The 22,770-nt window shown below is 40.0% G+C and overlaps 1 protein-coding gene across 1 annotated transcript in view; it reads right to left on the reverse strand.

Moving 5' to 3' along the window:
* Positions 1-603: 603 nt before the first annotated feature.
* TMEM117 (transmembrane protein 117) overlaps positions 604-22,770 on the reverse strand; it is a 558,938-nt gene continuing 536,771 nt past the window's right edge. The window contains exon 9 of the mRNA XM_027093552.1: positions 604-1,683. Coding sequence (XP_026949353.1) covers positions 1,661-1,683 — 23 coding nt within the window. The 3' untranslated portion in view covers positions 604-1,660. The remainder of the gene's footprint in view (positions 1,684-22,770) is intronic.

Here is a 22,770-nt window from a genome sequence, read left to right on the forward strand (position 1 = left end):
AGCAGGATTTGAGAACAGGCAGGAACCCAGAGGTCTTTGGAAGCTGAAAGGCAGGTGGGTTCTAGCATGACTCTTCCTCTGCTAGTGCAGTGGTTCTGCGGACATAATCTCTGTTGAGTACCTCCACCAAACACCTGGACTTCTATGGTCCACCAGCTGGAATAAATTTTAACTCCCTTAATTTCTGCGTTATTTGTTCATAACTCAATATTATAGACAGAAGCATCAAATCCACTGAGGTCTTTTTTGCGTGCCAAGTTGCATTCCATGTGCTGGGGATATACTCACAAACAAAATATATAAAAGTGCTCTCCCTTATGAAGCTTATGGTATTGAAGAAAGTACAGACAGTAACGATAAATATGATAAATAAACAAATATATAGTAGGATGATGTGCCTGTTACTGGTTTTCTGGAAGTAAGTAGAGGGCATATCTCCTATTTCAGCTTCTGTAATAATCAAAGTGGGCACTTCATCACATATATGCAGATGGGCAGTTCCCAATGTGGGGAAGAAATGGGATGTTGGAGAGCCAAAAAGAAAGAAAGAAAAATATTATAATATGGATATCGTTTAATTTAAAGAATGGATGAATACTTATTATTATTTCACACTTACCCAGTAATATTTATTGACCTCTTTGTTCCAGGTACCATACAAGTCAGCTTCACATATATTATTATTTCATTTTATTCCCTAACTATCTTATAATACCTAAATTACTATCCACCTTTTCTTGAGATAAGGCAACTGGGAGTTCAGAGTAGTTGTCTAGCTTATTTGAGGTTGGACAACAGAATTAATTCCCAAGTCCTTTCATTCTATACTCTGTGTTTCTTTCATTATGCTGTTCTTCTGGTTAAGAGAGGTTTGGTTACTGGAACCTCCAATGATAGGAAGTTTATTGTGTGTTCTACTACCTTCACGTGGTTCCCGTTCCTGACCCTCACACATGATAAAATCCAGAAATGTCCCTAATCCACAGAATGAGCCTTAACCATAGCCTTACCTATGGCCTTCACCAATATTTCAAAATAATAACTGGCCTCTACTGCAGTTCAGGGCTGATTATTTCTACTTCTGGGGATAAGATATCAGAGGAAGAAAAGCAATTATTCCATCTTGCACTGACTGAGGAAGTGCTTCTCAGCCATATCAAGTCAGATCAAAAAGTACATAAAACTGCAAAAAAAAATTACCAGCAAGTAGGAAAGTGTTTCCACTGACCTCAAAAGCACTCAAAGTGTCACTTATCTGGGGGTCACAAGAAGGACCATTATCATTCCTTGCTTTCTTTCATTAAGTGTTTACACTTGGCATTCTATTTGGCAATAAGCTCAAGGTTATGCTGTCAGTGCAAGATCATTAGCTTTACAATTTTTCAAAAAGCGTTTACCTTAGCAAATGTTCATCCCAACCTCAGTGAACATGTTTATGTCCAGGTGTAAATCCTGTTGCTGGAAGATCTGCTTGCTAATTACACTGGCTGCTGTTCTTTATTTCTCTGTGCATGAATTGGGCAGCAGAAATTCATCAGAAACCTTCTCTTCCTGAACGACATTAGCTGAAGATTTTAACATAAGCATGAGTTGTTGTGCCTTGGTAAGCAATTTCCTCCTGCCAGCTGTCCAGGGCCAGGTCTGAGGAGCTGTACCTCTTTCACCGCAGCATCATCAAGGCAACTAGAAAAGGTGACAAACGTCTAGTTATTTTTGGTTAAAGCGGTATCAGTTTGATGTCAGAAAATGTTCAGGCTGATAAATATCTTCCTTTTTTTTTTTTTTCTTTCTCTGAATGCTCTTTGAAAAGGAAAGGGGATGTGATTTAGAGGGGAGGTAGAAGGGGTTGGTAGATGAAAATGAGACTTCGAAGAGCAACTAGAGTACGGTGGATACTGTGTTCAGGGCTTACGCTACAAGGGTGACACTGCCCCTACCTTCAAAAAAACCCCCCAAACCACAAAACCCTCAGTCTAGGGGACAGAAGACCATGAACAACGTAGTTGCAATATATTGCAATACATGTTTATTACTCGGATTGGCTCAGGTGATTATAGAGGCCAACCAGGAAAGCTGATGTAAGGCACTGGAATAAGGAAAACGGTTAGACTTTGAGTATGTTGGAGTGGCTGCAATGGGGCGTGTGTTAGAAGGTATGGCAAGATGAGAGGGAGGAAGAGTTAAAAAATGTTTCTAGAGTTCCAGGAATAAGAGAGAGGGTCTGAATTACGGCACATTTATCAAGGATGTAGTTGAAGAAACGTATGGATGTAGAGACTAGGTATGTGGACTGATTGAATGCGTGAAGTTAGGGAAAGCAAATAATCTAGGATAACTTCTACCTTCAAGACTTGAGCATCTGGGTGAACTGTAGGGCCAGTTAACAAATAAAAAATAGATGCAAACTGTTCTAAAGCCAATTTGGCAGATCAGAAGACATCAGCTTATTTGGTAAATATGGTAGCCTCTGGTGGAGCAGAGGTAGGTGGGGTCTAAGCTTTCTCTTCCCCACAACCTTGCTACTAGATGGTGTGCCACTGTGAAAGCCAGTCTTAGGCCAAGTTCTACTAAAAGCCCAAACGTGCTTAGCCAGAAGTCACAAAAACAGTGCCACACTCTGCACAAACCACCTGACTAAGCACCTTGCGGAAAAGGCTTAGGAGAAGTGATTCCAGAACTTTCTGAGAAAAGGGGCAGCCAGGCTTCTGGCCTGGTTGGGTTACAAAGTTCTGTGTGGAGTCGGGGGTTGCCCCACCACTGGCATGTTAGCCTCAGGCTCTTGTCGTGTTCTTACTCCATGTTTGTGCAAATGAAGACTGTAGAACATAGCCAGTCATTTTTCTTGAACACATTCATATCTTTAATAATTTTTTTTTAAGGTTCTAATAGCACTTAGGCTAATTACTTACTCGAGGGTCTTAGATTTTGATAATGGTAATTCAAATATTTAGTAAAAACCCTCGGAGCTTGATTTCTGTTGGGGTACTTGTAATACTAACTAAACCCCCATGGGGGTGTAGCATGAAATTAACTTGTATAATTGTTTAAAACTTAAAAATACTCCACACTGTTTATGAAGTAAAATTTTAAGTAAATTATCAATATAATAGGAAGGCCTGTGGGAAAGTCTTAGATACAGTAAATGTACAATGTCTTTGGTGACTAAGTGTATACATTTGGCAGGTATTTACATATTTAAATCTAAAGTTAAGGAGCGAGATCTTAGAAATGTAGAATTAGGCATCACTAATACAAAGAGAATTGCTGGAAAATGAGGGACAAAATGAATTGGTCTGAGTAGTATACATATAAGTTAAAAATTCATTTGCATAATCAACCCTGGGTAGATTGATTGATTTCCGTTCCTCATGGATAATAATCAGAATGGTTGCACTCATTGCTTATATTGACTTATAAATCCTCAAAAGTCCCTGTAAGGTAGGTGTTATCATTGTACCTATTGTAGATGAGGGAACCAAGCCACAAATAAGTTAACTTACTTGCCCAACATCTCATCACTACAAAAAAAGCAATGTGATGCCTGTGCCCTTTGTTACTAAAATAAAAATTAATGTCATTTTAGCAACGGAGACAAGGGAGGTGGTTTTACTAGGTGAGTGAAATGTAGGGATTTTCTTTTATTTGTTTATATCTAAAACAGAAAATCAAGTTACTCTCTCTAAATAAAAGCTGTTTAAATACTCTGTTCCCGGAAGGCCCAGGCCTGTCTCAGAGCTTAATGAAGCTTTTTTCTTTTTTTTTAAAGTTAATTAATTTATTTTGTTTACAATAGTCTTTATGTTTCCTTTTTTGAATGATAATTTTACTGAGTAGAGAATTCTAAGTTGATTTTTTTCTTTCAGCTCTTAAATATTTCACTAGCTTCTTGCTTGCATGGTTTCTGACAAGAAGTCCAATGTAACTTCTATCCTTACTCCTTTTTGGGTAAGACATAATTTTTTTCTCTGCCTTCATTTTACAGTTTTCTCTTTTTCTTTGGTTTTTTCGGCCGTTTGAATGTGACATGCCTATGTATTGATTATTTAGTATTAATCATGCTTGGTATTCTCTAAACTTCCTTTACCTGTAGTTTAGTGTCTGTTACTGATTTTGGAAAATTCTCAGACATTATAAATATTAATACTTCTTCTGTGTTGTTTTCTCTTTCTTCTCCTTCTGGTATTTCAATTACAGAAAGGTTATACCTTTTGAAATTATCCCACAGTTCTAGATGTTCTAGTTCTTGAATTTTTATTCTTTTTTTTTCTCTCTTTGCATTTCAGTTAGAAAGTTTCTAGTGACATATCTTCAAGTCCACTTCCTTGGCTGTGTTTAGTCTATTGATAAGCCCACCAAGGCATTCTTCATTTTAATTACAGTTTTTAATCTTTAGCATTTTCTGTTTATTTTATTATATTTTTCATCTCTCTGTTTACAGTACATATCTGTTCTTCTATGTTGTCTACTTTTTCATTAGAGACCTTGGTATATTAATCATAGTGTGTATATTCCCTAACTGATAATTCTAAAATCTATGCCATCTCTGAATCTAGTTATTATGCTTGCTTTTTCTCCTTAGACTGTGTTTTATTCTTGCCTCATAACATGCCTTGTAATATTTTGTTGAAAGCTGGATATGCATAGGATAATAGGAACTAGTGTGAGGTTTTATGTTAATCTGACTGGGACTTGGGCCATGTTTAATATTTATTGTAGTTGTAGGTGACAGAGGCTTCAGTTTCCTTTAATGTCCTTGTTTGTATATCTTCTCATCTTGGGTTTCCCAAAGAACTGCTTCTTAAATAGAATTTCTATCTTGCAGCTCTTTCAGCTGTTATCCACTATTATTATACTGAAGCCCTGTTGATGTGATGGTAGGGTTTGGCGGGGATGAGAAACGTTCTACAATTTTATGATTGAATCTCAGTCTTTTAGTGGGTCTGTGTCCCTGGGCTGTGACTTTTACAGAGGTTCTAAACTTGCTTTTATCTCTCCATAGGTGAGATGGGAGAGCTAGAAGGAACTGGAGTTGGATAATTCCTCTTCCCTCAGGTGGATGAGGGTCTGGCAAAATTGTTTCTCTTAGAGATTGGGCTTTTGTTATAAAGAATGGATATTTCTCAAAATGATTTATTTTGCCCTCTCCCTGCAAGAAATTGGTGAATTTTTTTCTTGGCTGTTCAGCATGAGAACCTGGGGATTACAAGGAAGTGTGTGGGCCCCCCAAAGACTGGGCCCCCAACAGTTCTTACTCTCAAGCTAGTCTGCACTCAGTCTCTAGCCACTCATCAAAATTATCATTTAAGTATTCTTGTCAGTTTTGGGCTCCAGTAGCTTCTAATCCAGATAAGCTGATGTCAGCTGTGTTTGGCTGTGATTCTCTGCGTTCACCTGTCTTTCCAACTTTCAGGGTAGCAGTTCGCCCCTGTGACCTCAATTTCTCTGACGAGTCTAAGAAACATTGATTTTCAGTTAGTTCAACTTTTTCATGGTGTAAAGATGGGAACCTCCAAGTTCTTTACATGTTGCAGCTGAGACCAGAACTGTTTTACTTATCCTTTTAAATGATCAACTGCTAATTTTTTCATTTATTTATTATAATACAATTGAGCTTAAGCATTTGGATTAATGATTACAGAAGAACTACTACTGATTGGTTACAAATTGTTTCAGCCTGCAATGATGGGATTCTATTAGACTTTCCTTCTACCAACCCCACCCCCCAGCCCCCGCGCCACTTCCTGACTTAAATACCAAAGTCTGTTAAATAACTTCCGGTATGCTCTGTTCAAAATAAGGAAATAGTCAACACTGATGTATGCCTGCAGGTGGCCTTTAAGAGTAATTTAACACAAAGAATGTTGCCACAGATCACTTTACTCTTCAGTGAAATCCTACAACATCAATTTGGGTTTATTGGTGCAATATGGAGACAGAGAACCCAGAGAGAATGGCATTCTGCCAACTAGCTCTCCAGGCTTCCTTTCTCAGTGCCAGTGAGTCCTTCTCCCTGGACCCACATTAGTATTTCCTAGTTCATTCCCTGCCACCCACTCATATATCAGGATGTGATCCTGGAATCATCTGCTTCAGAATTACTTGGGCTATGAGTTTAAAAGTGCGTGTTCTAGATCCTGAGTCAGGATCTTGGGGTTTGGGCTGTAGAATCTGAAAATATAATTCCCTCGTCCTCCTGTTCCACCATCACAACCATAGTTTTTATATTCACTTAAATTTGAATGCCACTGCTCTTAGATTAAACATTTAAGAAACCACTAAGTTAAACTGAGTTTGAATGCACTGCATGCAATTCAAAGGTATCAAGTGGGTATATACTATTACTGTGCTATAAAGAACATGAAGGTGTGATCCATGTCTTTAAAACACTCAGATTTAGTAGGGGGTCAGAATAAAATGACTAATTATGATGCTTATCAAACTTACATACATGTAGTACTAGAAGCAGGAAAGATCACTTCTGAGTAAGGGGATCAGGAAAGATTAGTGGAGGAGGTGAAATTTACATTTAAGCTTTGAAAGGTAAAGAAGGAAAGGTGTGTGTTCTAGGCAGAGGGAACCCCAGGAGCAATAGCAAGGACCTTGGCAATGACCGGCGGGTGTGTGGCAACTGTGCGAGAATTGGGAGGAGGAGATGAAACCAGAAAGTAAACTGGTGACAGTCCTTAAATTCCAATGTAAGAAATTCTGTTTTATTCTTATAAAAGGAAAAGAGGGAGGGGAATTATTGAAGGTTTCTGAACAATGGGTGACACTGAAATATTATGGTAGAAATGTGAAAGGGCAGATCAAGAAGAAAGACAGGTGGCAGTAATTCATGTGATAGATGATAAATAGGTAGTCTGCATGGTAGCCGTGGAGGTAGAGAAAGTATTTGAAGTATATTGGAAAGGTTTAGATTTGCTGCTAGTTTCAATTTATTTTTTTAAAAATTGAGTAATATCAAAGTTGATGCTGAGGTTTCTGGCTTGTGTAAGTAGATGAATGATAACAATAACCAAATGCAAACAGTCTTAAATTGATTGGGTGATGCACCCCTCTTAGATGCTTTCATAGATAAATACAGTCTCTAAAATCTGAGATGATGAAGATTACCTATTATGCGTTAAGGGTAGCATTTCATAATGAAAGCAGGTTCTTAGACAAAATTCTGCCTCCCCCTTAGACATTTATTATTTTCTAAATAGGCATGAAACAGTGCATACAAACTGTCTTGTAATCTTATTGACATTCCATCTCTCTGTGCTCTTAGGTGACAATGCAACTTGCATGAAAGTTTCACCTGAGACAGATTGAACAATACTTTAGAGGCAGAATGTGGTCACTTTTCTAGTAATTATCAGGAAACAGGGATTTTCTGATCCAGTGGCTGGACCCCCACGGGTCCTCTAGGGATTAAGTCTTGAGTGAACTAAGAGTACAATTCGCCGGATTTGCCAGGTTCTTATTCTGCGTTCATCCAAAAATGAGAAGTATCATTAAAATAGCCTCATCACTTAAATATTAATTTCACCAATGAGAGCTCATTTCTGGCATTCATCATACTAACCCCCCTAGAAATGAGATTTCCTTCAAGACCACTTACTGCCTAGAACATAGTTTACACAAACATGCACACATTTGTATCACCCTATGTTGAAGAACTTTGAAGTAAATTTTACATATTATAACAGCAAGATCTGGAATACAAGAAGAGGAATGATTTTAAGGAAGGAAAAATAATTTGCTTATGTAAATCCTGACATTTAAAAAAATATATAGCTGTGCATAATAGGTGGATGTTTGATCATTAAAAACAATCTCTTTTCAAATTTACTTATTCTTTGCTTTTCTTTGGCACCATGTAAAATCCTCTGCCAATAGAAGTATACAGCAAAAGCTAAAAGCAGTTTTCCACTAGCATTTTTTCTTGGGATCTGCATTTGAGAAAACTGGTTTTCCAAAGGAGTAAAAAAGAAAGATCATATCATAGCAAAAACTGGACAAAGAAATGACACATTCCAACATGTAGGAATTTTGTGTGTTAATTCTCACAGAATGCTGCAGAAAATGAAGCATACAATATGTTTGTAATCCAATTTGATTCAGTGATACTGAGACTTCCCCACCTTAATGCTACAAGATGCTACAGGGAGGGCATGAAAAATAAATTCTGTTTGTAGGGCCGTGGCAAGGGACCACAACGGCACAGGCAAAAAGACAAAATGAGCTGACCTCTACTGGAAGAATCTCTTTGATCTCTCCCTCCATGCCTCCTGCTGTCTTCCCATCATACTACTGGTATGAAGTCTGGGTGTAAGCACAGAGCAGGGCTATACATATTGTTGGGGAGGAAGGAATTTTCCTCTACCCTTCTAGGTTCTTCTGGCTGATCATAGAATGAAATTGACATGAGATAGGTTAACAGGAGAAAATCAAACAAAAGTTTAATAACATATGTACGTGGGAGAGACCCAGGAAAATTGAGTAACTCACCAAAATGGCCAAAGCTCTCACCTTAAATACCACCTTCAGCTAAAGACAAAAGAGGATGTTTGTTAGGGGTAGTGCTTTGAGACCTCAAAGTGGAGGGAGGCAATTCGCAAGGAGATGGAAAAGCAAACGTTTGCTGGGCCAGGCAGAGACAATGGGACACAGAGTAGACTCTGATCTCTAGGCCCTGCCTAGAGTTTCCTCCACCAAAACTAGCCTATATTCTTTGCAGATATCTCTGGTGATAGCTCTATTCTGGGACAGGCCCTCTATTCTTTCAGGCAGTTAAGGGTTAGGCCAAAGTTTCTTCCCTGAGTCTTTTGGGCCTTCCTAGTGTTTTCATCTCAAAATACTCTGTAAGCCAAAGAGATAATTTAGGATAGCAAGCTTTGCTCCCCTACCATAACTATATATCTATAGATTACTTATATGTCCATAAATTTGAATCTGGCTATACTAGTTCTGCAACTTTATCCATGTTTCTGAACTTCTCTTAGCCTCAGTTTCTTAATCTGTAAAAAAGGAGATAATGATTGTGTCTATCACAGAGATTATGTGCGGATCAAGTGAGCTAATGAGTGTGAAGTGCTTAACAAAAGGCCTGGCTCACAGTAAGGGATTCAACACATGTTACTGTCTTCACTGCAGTGCAGTGTTGGGTGAGACTGAACTCAAAACTGTTGTAGCAGCTGTGGTCCTTTGCCATGGCCCTGTTGTTTTTTCCTTTGTTGAGTAGACCCAACAATTTACCCTGTGGCAGCTCTTCTGTGTTTAGGTCATAGGCTGTTGAGTAGTTCTTAGTTACGTAAAGGTAAGGCTGATTTCCCTTGAGGAAGAAGGAGTAGGGCATTGGTCATGGACAAGGGGATTCCCTCTTGGTATGTAGAGGAGAGTAAATATGGGGCCCAGAAGCCTTCTGGGAGGAAGAGAGATCTGCATCACCTCCTTGAGGTTTAATATTATCAGCAACTCTATAACGGATTCCCATGCTTTCAGTTAGTTATCTGGCAAGAAGGAACATCAAGGGCCCCAAAGGAGTGTGCACCATATAGGAAGGGAGGGTCTAGGCTCAACTCCAAGTTTAAAAATGCTTTGTGGGCAAGGCTGCTTTCAATGCATCATGATACCGAAGCCAAAGGACTCTCAGGACCCAGCATCCTGTCCATTGCATTGTGCTCTGTATAAAAAAATGGCCGTACACTGAGGATAAATAAACTAAAGAGCTTCATTTTGGGAACTTAAAGCGGGGGTGCGGGGGGGGATTCCTCTTGATCCTATCCCTTTTAAAGGGTATAAATTCTTAAGGGAGTCATCTCAGCAGTGTGAATCAACCCCTGTGACTAAAAGGGACCAATTTCCAACAGCAACCACATAGGGCAATGAGGATCAGTAATGATAATGGACTAGCAGACCTGGCATATCTCTCAAATGCAGATGGGCTGAGTGACCTGGGGTTAACAGTTGAAGTGAGAACACTTCAGGGAGGTGTTACTGGATTCTGGATAATTTGGGCAAACAAGTTTTAAGAGATTAGTTATGAAAATGAAAGGGATAAGATCATATATTATGTAAAGCTCTCACACCACATACATAGTATTCATCCATCCTTCCATTCATCTATTCATTTATTCATTCATTCATTCATTCATTTATTCATTCATCCATTCAATATGTATTTATTGAAGATGCTATTTAAGATAGAAAGCTTTATAAGACATGCTTTTTGCTATGAAGGGGCCAATAATCCCATCAACCAGACAGGTTTCATGGAGCAGCTCATGAAGGAATATCATTACATTTAATTTGTTACTATCTTTCCAATGAAACATTGCATACTCAGAAAATCCAAATCATCATCTCATCACAGGTGCTGAAATGGTTCACTTTGTGAGTGTATGTGTGTGTGTGTGTGTGTGTGTGCACGCACATGCATGCATGCTTACACAAGCTTTGTGTTTAGAGATTTTGGGGGTGTACAAAATACTTATGCTAATCTACTTGGTTTTAGTGTAGTGACCACTATCTTGGTGTGGAAATTTGTTCTGCAAAACAAAATTAAAGCTCCATAACACGCTACTTGGAGAAGAAAACCTCAGAAAGCATGCCATGGTGGGGTCTCCCTCCTCTACCTAGGGAGACAATTCAATATCAGATTTGGCTCCCATGGGAGCACTATTTGTCTTTTCTTCTTATGCCCACACTGGAAGATGTACTTACAGAGACAGCTTGCCTAATCACCTGGTAATGAATATCCATCCCCTGCCACATCAGCCTTTATGGTTCTAGAATAAGTGAATTCCCACCTGTTATGGATTATCGGATATTTCTGCATCTGCTCAATAAGGGTGATATTATTTTAGTGCAGTAAAAACAGGACTGCATCTGTGTATCTGTCTTTGTTTCTTTGCCAGTCTTCTATATTTTGCTTTTCGATCTCAAGATGCTGGAATAAACATGTTCTTTGGATGCAAGAAGACATCTGATCCAATATTCCCTAATTAACGTACTCTCTTAAAAAGCATCTCAATATCCTTAGAAAGTCTTTGAGTACCCAGGCAGAATGAGGAAAGAGCTTACTGCACTTATTTAAGAATTCCTATTCATAGCAGCGTCTCGCTGAAGTATTCTAATCAGCTGTCAGGACAGGCAGGTCTCCCCATCGCTTCTGGACAGCCCCAAGGCTCACAGAAAGATGGTGGAGAGGGTCAGGCTGACATATTGTTTTGCTGTTTTAATGAGCACAAAGTAACTGATTTTGCTGAAAAATCTCTCTGGATTATGACAGACAAAACATTTCTCACAACATGATAGGTTTTCAGTGGGCAGCTCTGGTTTCTTCCTGTAGAGGCTGCCCATCCAGCTTGCTGTTCTAGTTTATCCCTTGTTAATTTTTTTGCCGTGACGACTCAGCCCCAGCAATTCCCCAAAATGCACAAATGCAAGATTAGAAAGCAAAGGCAGAATACGTCATATATATTTTTTTCACCTGGGGTGTCCAGTGGTAGAGGCTGACATCAACTGTTGAGTCGTTTTTTCTATTTTGTAGTTTAATTCCTTTTTCATGGTGAATGCTTTCTTGTGAGCATTAACATATGATACAAAGACCTTCACACTTTGTGATCCCTCTCTTTATGTCTTTTCATATGCCTCCACAACCCCTGACTAGCCTGCCAGGCCTCATGCCACAACCTGTAAGTCCATATATATTCCAACCTTGGGTTACTTTTTTCTTCCACACAAAGTATGTGACCAGATAAACCAACCACAGCACTGCCCATTGGGAAGAATTTCTCTTTCCCATGTCTTTCAAGGTCACCCCTGAATGAGCCATATTAGATTTGCTGTTCATATTTAGCTGACTCTCATATACCAAGTCAAGCCATCCATAAAGCAAGCTTGGGTTTTTTCCTATTAGTTGGTCATTTGGGATCTGTCCTATGTCCATACAAGAGATGAGAGAAGTATGCTATTATGATAGATATGGATGCTGTCTTAGTCAGTGCAGGCTGCTATAACAAAAATATCATAGACTGAATGGCTTAAACAACAGACATTTATTTCTTACATTTCTGGAGGCTGAGAAGTCCGAGATCAAGGTACCAGCAGATTTGGTGTCTGGTAAGGACCGGCTTCCAGGTTCATAGACAGCTGTCTTCTTGTAAGATCCTCACGTGTCAGAGAGATTCCACTCTGGGCTCTTTATCTCCTTATAAAAGCACATATCCCACCATGGGGTCTCTACTCCCAAAACCTCATCCAAATCTGATAGCCTCCCAGAGTCCCCACCTCCAAATGCCATCATATTGGGGATTAAGCTTCAGTATATGAATTTGAGGAATTCATATGCAGATGCCATGGCAGGGAGGGGTGGGGTCTGGCCTACCTTCTTACGCCCCTTACTTGTGCTCTTTCATCCTGCTTGTGCTTGACACCAGATGTATCACTTTCATCTTACAACGAACTGTTGCTGGGCCTACCCAACCTATCCCTGGACAATAAGCAATGGAGCTGTATGATCAGATGGTGTCCCATCTCTACCACGGCCTAATACCACGTCAGGAGTTGTTTTACACATATAATTCTCTGCTGCAGATGGCATGGCCTTGCTCCAGAAACCCGGGGGTCTGTGTTGTGACTCTTTCAGTGGGGCATGGCACAAACTCCACTCAGCCTCTTTATTCATCACTGATGCCACCAACACTGTAGGGTCTGCAGATCTTATGGTCCAAGTGGTGGCAGAGTTGCTTGCCCCTCATCTTAAACCTGCTTCAGTCCTTTCCTGATCAAGGCTTAAATCCACTTAAATCTAGAAGCCTTTCTCATTGCCTGGTATGTGAACTGGGGCTATATTTCTATATGTGAAATGTAGCTCATCATTAGGCAGTGTTCTTCTTCTCCTTCCCCTTCTCCTTCTCTTCCTTCTCCTCCATCACTGTGTTCTTCTTCTTCCTCTTCTTCTTCTTCTTCAATTCTCTTTTCCTTCTTTTTTTGTGGTAGGAGATGCAAGATACACTAATTTTGAGGAGGATATCTCAGTATGTTCTCAACCACTGGACCCCTGAAAATTTTATGAATGTGTCAGTCTGCTGAATTTTCTCAGGACCCATCATATCTCTTACCAAGACCTTCTGTATGCTAGCCATCTTTTGCTCATTTGGCCCTATAGATATGATATCATTGATAAAATTAGTCAGTGTGAAGTTCTGTAGGACGTCTAGATGATCCAGATTTCTTTGGATGATGTTTTTATTAAGGGCAGGTGAGTTCTCCATGCGTAGCACTGTAAGTAAATATTTTGTTTGATCCATGTGAATGCAAATGGCTTCTGAAACTCCTTTCTGACTGAGATAGAAAATAATGTATTTATGTTGCTGTAGGAAGGGTATGGCCCTGGGCAGGGTGGTTCTGCAGCTGAGGTTGACCAGAGGAGCTGACAGTTAGAGGTGTCTGCTGACAGCATCCCTTGCAGCTGGGCAGCAAGTCCTTTGTAGGGCAGCACATCTCCATGTTCATCACAAGTCATTAAGAGGCTTTTTATTGGCATTGTTGGTGTTTTTGCTGCTGTTGCTTTTTTTTTTTTTTTTTTTAAAGGAGTGGACCAGAGCTAGAACTGAGATACAATGATTACATTTCTACTTGCATGTTATCTGTGTATGTAAACCCAGACACATCTACCTCTTTATTTTCCTGTCTCTAGGCTTAGGTTAACTTTCTGAAGAACAGTATATATTTCACTTCATTGTATGAGCTGAAATCTTTGCAGGTAATCTTTCAGTCCTTATGAAGATCTAAGTTACAAGAGCCTCTTCTGGGGTCTTTAAACTGGATGCTCCAACCCACATTTGTTACCATTTCCCTGTTGCAGACAGTGAACTCACAAACTAAGAATCCTAGTTAAAACAAGGCCTGTTTGGTGTGTCATCCTCACACAAGCAGGAGATGAGTAATTTGTCCAATTGTGGAGAAGGGACCTAAAGACAGCAAAGTCAAAGCTAGGTTGATTTAATTATCTTATTGTACTGATGGGGTCTTGACATCCATTCTTTGTCAGAGTGATCTTTTAAAATATGCTATATCTAATGATATTATTTCCTACGTAAAATTCTTTAGAGGTTTCCCATTATCTTGAGAAAAACATGCAAAGTCCTCAACTTGGTCAAGAAGGCCTAAGCATGATCTGCGCCACCCACCTCTCCCACCTGAGAGAGGAGCTAGAGATACAGGAGTGAGCCTTAAAAACAACTAGAGAGAGAGAGAGAGAGAAATATACGGTAAGTACACGATTACACAAATAATAACTTAATCAGGCTTAACAAGAAGCACTACCATTACTTCTGGGGTTTTTTTGAAGGTAGCCTGTTGTAAAAGCTAATGCAATCTTTTCTGCCTCAGCCTGGCATTATTCTCTGGCTTTTGTTTTTTGTTTTTGATTTCACAAGAACGTCCTTATATCTGTGGATTCAGCTTTGTTCAGTCACTGTGTGACTCCTACCAACATTTCTCAGTGTCCCGGAAGAGCCATCCTTAGCAGTGAGGTCTGTTCTCATAAGCCAGCTCCTGTTTGGAGTGCGGTGGGCGTTAAGATATTTCTTTTCCCCCTCCTACTCGGTGTGTCTGGTGGGCAGGGTTAAAACACAGCCTGGTCTCTTGTCTGCTTTCCAGCTCTACTGGTATACTTCCCTGAATCCCACACCACTTAAATATAAGCCAAGTGCCCCAGAAATTGCAAACTGGTCCATCTTCCAGCTCTGGGCCATCCCTGTGCCCCTCCTTGGACCTCTCCCAGGAATGCTGCCTGCATCAAGCTGGACAGATTACTCTGGAACCATGACCACACCGTGACAGATTCAGCAGTGTCTGCTGCCACCCCTCCCCCTCACTGGATCCCTTGGATACAGAGCATTTTCTGCCTTTTTGGACAGCTGCTCCTCGGCCTTTTCAAATGGATGAACCATGCAGGGAAATGAAACCCTTGGCCCTGACTCTTGTTTTCCTCAACGCGCAGACTCATTACCCTGTTTTTTCAGGTTGGGCTGTGACACATATGTAAGCCCTTGGGTTTTAGAAAAACACTTCTCTGCTCTGTCCTTTAGAAAGGACATCAAGGAGTGAGGCTGGTGGTGGAGTGGAGTAGGATACAGCGTACATCCACTGCCTGGAACTAAGAGGTGACTGATGATAAAATGCCAAGGAGGCAGAAGGAGAGGACATGAGGCATCTCCTCCCTGACATTTTGCTCTCCACCACAGCCATCATTCTGCTGGATCTCAGGCTGGAGAGGCTGGCTGGGATACTCACACTTAGACCCCACCCTATTGATTCAGTTAGCGCTGTGTGCCAGTTTTCTCTTCCAGCCCATACAAAACTAATCAAATTAATGGATGCCGCTGCTGGTTCTCACCAAAGGCCATTAAAATATAACTCTTTCATGAAAAATTCTGAACATTGACTCAAAGCAGTTGATTACAAGGACTACGTATTTCAAATGGGAGGAATAATTGATGTTTTCAATATGTAAATGGCTTCTAAGGAATTCTGAGATACAAGTTATAGGAGTACTGCTATAATCACAGTTCATCTGAGTTTCAGAGCTCCTGACTTGTGTTTCTTTTCCAATTTTGGCTTCCAGAGAACAACACGTAAAATCCCGCAAACTGTTCCATCATCTCTCTTCACTCTGTGGTGCCCTGCCCCTGGATTCCCTGAGTGCTTTGGGTCTGCAGAGAGCTATGAACTGCTCACAAAGTTACATAGAATGAAGTAGTGTATTTCCTTTCTTCTAAGAGACAGCGTCTCAGGATACACAGTCAGTCATCATGTCACTGCCTACCCAATATCACAGTAACCTCACCCATGCTAATTTGTAGTAGAAGCAGCTGACCCGTCAGGTGAGGATCTAGAACCTCTGTCTCAGGATTAGAACATAGACTTCCAGTTGCCGCTCTGATTTGTTTCTCTTCGCTCATGCTTTGTCCTGGTTTGGTTCTTAGCTCCTATCTTGAGCCTCCTTTACTTGAGGAAGAGTTTGTACACATTTTTTGGCTCAACTGTGATGCTCCCTTTCAATTAGATTTTGGTTAACTTTATGTGTCAAGTTGAGGGGGCCTGGGATGCTCCGGTTAAATATTGTATCTGGGTGTGTCTGTAGGAGTGTATCCAGAGGGTATAAGCCCTTGAGTTGGTGGACTCAGTAGATTGCCTTCCCCAGCGTGGTTCGGTATCATCCAATCCACTGACGGCCTGAAGAGAATGGAAGGGCAGAGGAAGGAGGAATCTGTCCCTCCTTCCTTGCTTTACTGATTGAGCTGGAATGTCAAATTTCATCTTCTCCTGTCCCCAGACTGAGATTTGTAGCATCAGCTCCGTTGGTTCTCAGGCCTTCAGACTCACACTGAATTACATCACCACTTTCCTGGGTCTCCAGCTTGCAGAGAGCAGCTGTGGGACTTCTTTGCCTCTATTATCTTTTGAACCAATTCCTCATGATAAATCTTCATATCTGTATGTACATATCTGTAGCGCTTACATCTATATCTCTATATTCTATTGGTTCTGTTTCTCTAGAGTACCCTCACTCCCCAGATCAAATGTAAATAATGACTCTGCCTCCTACCTAACTGAAAGGGTTTGTTTGGCAGAGTTCACTCCCCTACAATATTTATCATCAAGGGGATCAGAGAATTTGAGAATATTATGCTACACAAATGAGTCAGTTCTAAGCACATTGCTTCACTACATAATTATTCAATCAAATTTTACCTCACGTTATCATTATATGCAAGATCAAGGAGTTTATAATTGAACAGGAGGTACAGACATGCAAACCTAAAAAGGAAGAGAATGTTAAAGACGCTTTGATAGATAAAAGGTAGGTCATGTAGGAATACTATGGACGGGCAGTAATTTTCACTTTGGAAGGGGAAGAAAGACTTAAAAGAGATGATAGTTGAGTTAATCCTAGGTGTCATGGTGGAAAAGGGGATTCCAAACAGGAGACACAGTGACAATAGCAGAGTTGAGTGGTACGGTGGCTCATTAGGAAAGTAGTAAGTAGTTCAACATGGATGGATGATCAGAACCCTCTGGGCATGGAAGAGTCAGAGAGGGTCCTTAGTGCCAGAGAGGATTCTGCATTTTATGAATGGTCCCCAAATTGATGTTTGTGAGACAGTCACCTATGGAACTTTTAAAACTCAGCTCAGCTGCTGTTGTATCCTAAAGCCACTGAGTATGAACTTGCAGACGTGAGACTTGGCTGAGTTTATATTTTGTAAATGCTGCTCTGACTAGAAATCACCCCAATTGTCCCTGTCCTTCGTGGGCAGAGAGCTGAAGGCATTTCCTAGCATCCCGTGCAGTTAGGCAGACCCTGCAAAAGAGTTCTGGCTAACGGCATGCAGAAAGTGATGTATGTCACTTCCAGGTCTCTTCCTAAAACTTTCTGTAAGATTTTCCTCACCCTCTCTCTTTCCTCACCAGCCAACTAGATACACAGAAAACTTAGAGTCAAGGAACTGCTTGTTGGAATAGGTGGGATCCCCACATGGCTGAATGGAAGGCCAGCCAGTGGACACCCAGTTCAATGGCAACATGAGCAAGAAATGAAATCTTACTGTGTGAAGGCATTGGGAATGTGCACAATAATATTAAAAACCACTACTGAGCAATCAATGGTAACTGAAAAGGTGAAGTAATATGATCAGACTCTGGAAAGATTGTTCTGATAAATGTGTGGAAAATGGATTACACTGGATAAGGGGAGCATTGGGAAGACCAGTTAAGACAACACTGCAGCTATCCTGGGGAGAGACGATGAGATCTCTGCATGGCACTAAGTGATAATGACAGACAGTAGGAGAGAAGACCTGTGAGACACAAAGTAAATACAATCTATTCCCACAGGAAGCCATTTGGATATGTAAACGGCAGGATCTCCCAGCTTTCTGGCATATTTCAAGCTCTAAATACTGCTCTTAAAATTAAGAAACATTATAATTCGTTCAAGGATAATTTTATAGTAATTTCATCGTTATCAAATCTGAATAGTAAGTGTTAGAGTTCCTGATGTGGTCATTGCTCTTTCTCCGGTCTTACACATTTTGTTTCAGTCAAGAGTGACTATTTTAAACTGCAGATCTTTTCTGGTATTGGTTAGATTGAAGTCAACAGGGCTATCCAGATAAAATAATGAATTCAAGGCAAATAAGCCTATAAGCTGAATGGAAAACCACCATCCTGTTTGAAAATATCATTCTATAAAGCACCATGGGTTGGCTGAGGTGTCAGCTCGATGCCCTGGGATATGGAGGTGGGGTCTTCCTAAAAGGCAAGGCTGGGGTGACACCCTGATTTATAAGTGACTACCTCAACTGCGTCCAAATACAGCCGGAAGATGCTGAAGGGCAGGGGCTCAGGTGTGTGTGTTGGCTCTCATTTAAATGCGAAGACACAAGCACTTTCACGTCAGGATTTATGAAAGGTGGTGGATTACTGGCATGATGAGAAAGTCCCTATAAGAGAAGCTGGTAAAGCAATCATAAAAGGAAGGAAATAATTGAAGAACTGTAGAGCAGAGGAAACCTTGAGGAATAAGTTTGGCCCAGCAGCTCCAAGGGATTATGGCCATTGATTTCAGACAATTTAGTCACATGCTTTAAATGAAGGAACATGAACTTCTGTTAAAAGTGAAAAGGGATTATTGCAGTTTGTAGACTTCAAAACAACTACAGAGAGAGAGAAAATTGGGAACAAACTGCCTAACCATATTCAAGGGTGTCTGGAGCTGTTGGTGAAGGCAAGGCCAGTGGGCTCCCTGGAAAGGGGGGCACTGGAGGGAACTGGAGCTCACGTCTGTGATATTACCTTCCAACTGCACGGCTCACTGCAGTTCACAGAATGCGTTCACATACAGTCTAAGCTGATTCTCTTAAAAAACTCTGTGTGCTATTCCCATTTTGGGGATGAGAAACTAAGGTTCATACTGTTCAAGGGACATGTTTTCAATATCAGTGCTTGTTTATACCACAGTATAGTTTGCTTACCTTGGTAAAGATTTTAAAAGATAAATTATGGACGATTACTTCAAAATATAGTTGTTTCCAGAGCCCATATTCAAATTATGCTTTCTAAAACTGGCCAATCTCTAATCAATTTTTCCCTAGTTTAAATATTCATACCTACCTATTATTCTTCTGACATCTGCCTGGGGATGTATTCAAAACGTGCAGAGGTCCATTCTTTCCCCTCCCCCCAGGAAAGTGAAACCATGAAAGAAACCAATGCCAACACTGGAAATTGTATTAGGACAAATCTGTGCTGTGGTTTTATAAATGTAGCTTAAATCAGAACACCTGGCAATGAACGGAATGCTTCTGCCATTTAATGCAGACTTATCTTTTCGATCATATGATTTAACTTGTAAATTGCTTCCAGACAGCTGTTAGAAATTATTTAACTTAGATTCTTGAGAGATAAAAACGGCTAGAAATCAAGCATCTTCTGATTTTACAACTGCTCCTCAGGTTATTCTCAGCAAAGATCCTGTTTGAAACGGACACTCTAGTTTGGCTGGATCTTTATGAAGGATTGTCATGGAAAATAATGGGGCTTTGGAGTCAGACAAACGCGTTCAGACATTAACTCTGCGTTTGCCAGCTTCGTGACCTTGAGCAAGTTAAGAAACCTCTTTGAATCTCAGTTTCATCATCGATAAGGTGAAATTAAGAATACTTACCTTTAATGGTTAATGTGAGGATTAAGTGGGATAATTTGTTTGCACATAGAAAATACTCAAAATGGTATAATATTAATGAGGGTTGAACAAAGATCTAGATAGAGCAAGATATTTATTAAGATGAGGAACATCTATAAATTTGTTTTATTACTGTAGTTCTCAGTTATAAATGATAGTGGTCCTTCTCAATCATGCAGGTTAAGTCCTCAAAATGCCCAATAGCACAATTATCTGGTGTTAAAAAACTTAAGACCTTATGAAAAACTGTGTTAGAGGACAGAGCTTTAGAATAAACCTATGAAATACATTGTATGTGTTTTATATTCTCTGAAGTAAAATAACTGATACTTCACACACAATTAAAATAATATCGGTGGTATTTTACACGTGTTAAATTAGTAATAATACTATCTAATTTTGTTTCTCACTAAAATTTTTCAGAATGTCTATTGCAAAATATTTTTATTTACAAGATGTCGGCTTTTATTTGCTGATAATATGTTAACAGACAGACTCTGCCCTCGTGTGTGTTCTCCTGTTAAGGATGCTGCAGTCTCTCTGAAATGCTGTGTTGATTTTGTCCTTCTCTTCTCGTGTTGCCCACTCTCCCCACACCTACTTCTGTAGTTTGTTTCCCAGGTCCCACACCTCCTCTCCCCGGTCTCACCACACTCCCTGGGGCAGAAGTGGCATAACTTGAGTACAAGCAAGGATGCTTAAGAAACCAACCAACCAACCTTTTGTGTAACCCCCTCAGTTGTGTTGAACATATGTTTTTGAGTCTCCTGCCTAACAGGTAGGAGTACTGCACTCATGATAACTTTACGTTGAAGCTCCTTTGACAACGTCTCCCTCCTCTCCCTGAAGTTTTAAAGCTCATTTGCACTACAGCTGCCATTTTTCGTTTCCAAGTCTTCCTTGCTGCTGCTTCCATCCATTCTCCACCATCTGCCTTACCTTGTCTTTCCATTATAAACATCCACAGCTTTTTCCAATTATCTTCAACAAGAGTGACTTGTGAGCTACAAATACTACATCTCAACTTCTCTAATTGTTCAAATTATAGTACAGTTCTAGTCCAGCCGAAATGGTAGTAAGCCAATCATGTATGACCTCGAGTCTCTTATCTATTTTTGTTCTCATTAATCACAAGCCCATGCACACAAACATCTTTAAAAATGAAAATAGGGATCAAGGAGAAAAGTGCCAGTTTATCTGTTGTGAAATGAATTCAATTGCTCTACCCCTCTTAAGGGCAGGGCTGGCTAATACGTTAGAGCTGTGTCCTGAAACACAAAGCTGGAGGAAATCAGGCCAGCTAGAGTGAGAAGCCATTTCACTGTCTGAGGGAAGAAAAGACAATAAAAGCACAAGACCCAGACTGGGGTTGCATATCCAAGAGTGTTAATTTAAAATAAGGGTCAGTTCACAGTGAGGACAGATAGGTGACAAGCAATGGTGGGGTGCTGAGATTTGGGGTGAATGTCAGATAATACAGTGGCATCATAAACCATTAGTTATAGGGGCAGCTAAGAGTGGTTTATTAGCATTACCTTTCTTTTTTTAATTTTTGAATTTTATTTATTTTTTTATACAACATGTTCATATTAGTCATCAATTTTTTCCACAACAGTGTATACATGTCAATCCCAATCTCCCAATTCATCACACCCCCACCCCCTGCCACTTTCCCCCCTTGGTGTCCATACGTTTGTTCTCTACATCTGTGTCTCAATTTCTGCCCTGCAAACCGGTTCATCTGTACCATTTTTCTAGGTTCCACATATATGCGTTAATATACAATATTTGTTTCTCTCTTTCTGACTTACTTCACTCTGTATGACAGGCTCTAGATCCATCCACGTCTCTACAAATAACCCAATTTCATGCTGTTTTCTGGCTGAGTAATATTCCATTGTATACATGTACTACATCTTCTTTATCCATTTGTCTGTTAATGGGCATTTAGGTTGTGTCCATGACCTGGCTATTGTAAATAGTGCTGCAATGAATATTGGGGTGCATGTGTCTTTTTGAATTATGGTTTTCTCTCGGTATATGCTCAGTAGTGGGATTGCTGGGTCATATGGTAATTCTATTTTTAGATTTTTAAGGAACCTCCATACTGTTCTCCATAGTGGCTGTATCAATTTACATTCCCACCAACAGTGCAAGAGGGTTCCCTTTCCTCCACACCCTCTCCAGCTTTTGTTTGTAGATTTTCTGATGATGCCCATTCTAACTGGTGTGAGATGGTATCTCATTGTAGTTTTGATTTGCATTTCTCTAATAGTTACAGATGTTGAGCAGCTTTTCATGTGCTTCTTGGCCATCTGTATGTCTTCTTTGGAGAAATGTCTATTTAGGTCTTCTGCCCATTTTTGGATTGGGTTCTTTGTTTTTTAAATATTGAGCTGCATGAGCTGTTTATATATTTTGGAGATTAATCCTTTGTCCATTGCTTCGTTTGCAAATATGTTCTCCCATTCTGAGGGTTGTCTTTTCATCTTGTTTGTAGTTTCCTTTGCTGTGCAAAAGCTTTGAAGTTTAATTAGATCCCATTTGTTTATTTTTGTTTTTATTTCCATTACTCTAGGAGGTGGATCAAAAAAGATTTTGCTGTGATTTATGTCAAAGAGTGTTCTTCCTATGTTTCCCTCTAAGAGTTTTACAGTGTCTGGTCTTACATTTAGGTCTCTAATACATTTTGAGTTTATTTTTGTGTTTGGTGTTAGAGAGTATTCTAATTTCATTCCTTTACATGTAGCTGTACAGTTTTCCCAGTACCACTTATTGAAGAGACTGTCTTTTCTCCATTGTATATCCTTGCCTCTTTTGTCATAGATTAGTTAACCATAGGTGCATGGATTTATCTCTGAAGTTTCTATCCTCTTCCATTGATCTATATTTCTGTTTTTGTGGCAGTACCATATTGTCTTGATTACTGTAGTTTTGTAGTATGGTCTGAAGTCAGGGAGTCTGATGCCTCCAGCTCTGTTTTTTCCCTCAAGACTGCTTTGGCTATTCAGGGTCTATTGTGTTTCCAT

The sequence above is a fragment of the Aethalodelphis obliquidens genome, unplaced genomic scaffold (genome assembly GCF_003676395.1).
Source record: "Aethalodelphis obliquidens isolate GAN/ISIS:26980383/991018 unplaced genomic scaffold, ASM367639v1 scaffold84, whole genome shotgun sequence".
NCBI classification, from domain to species: Eukaryota; Metazoa; Chordata; class Mammalia; order Artiodactyla; family Delphinidae; genus Aethalodelphis; species Aethalodelphis obliquidens.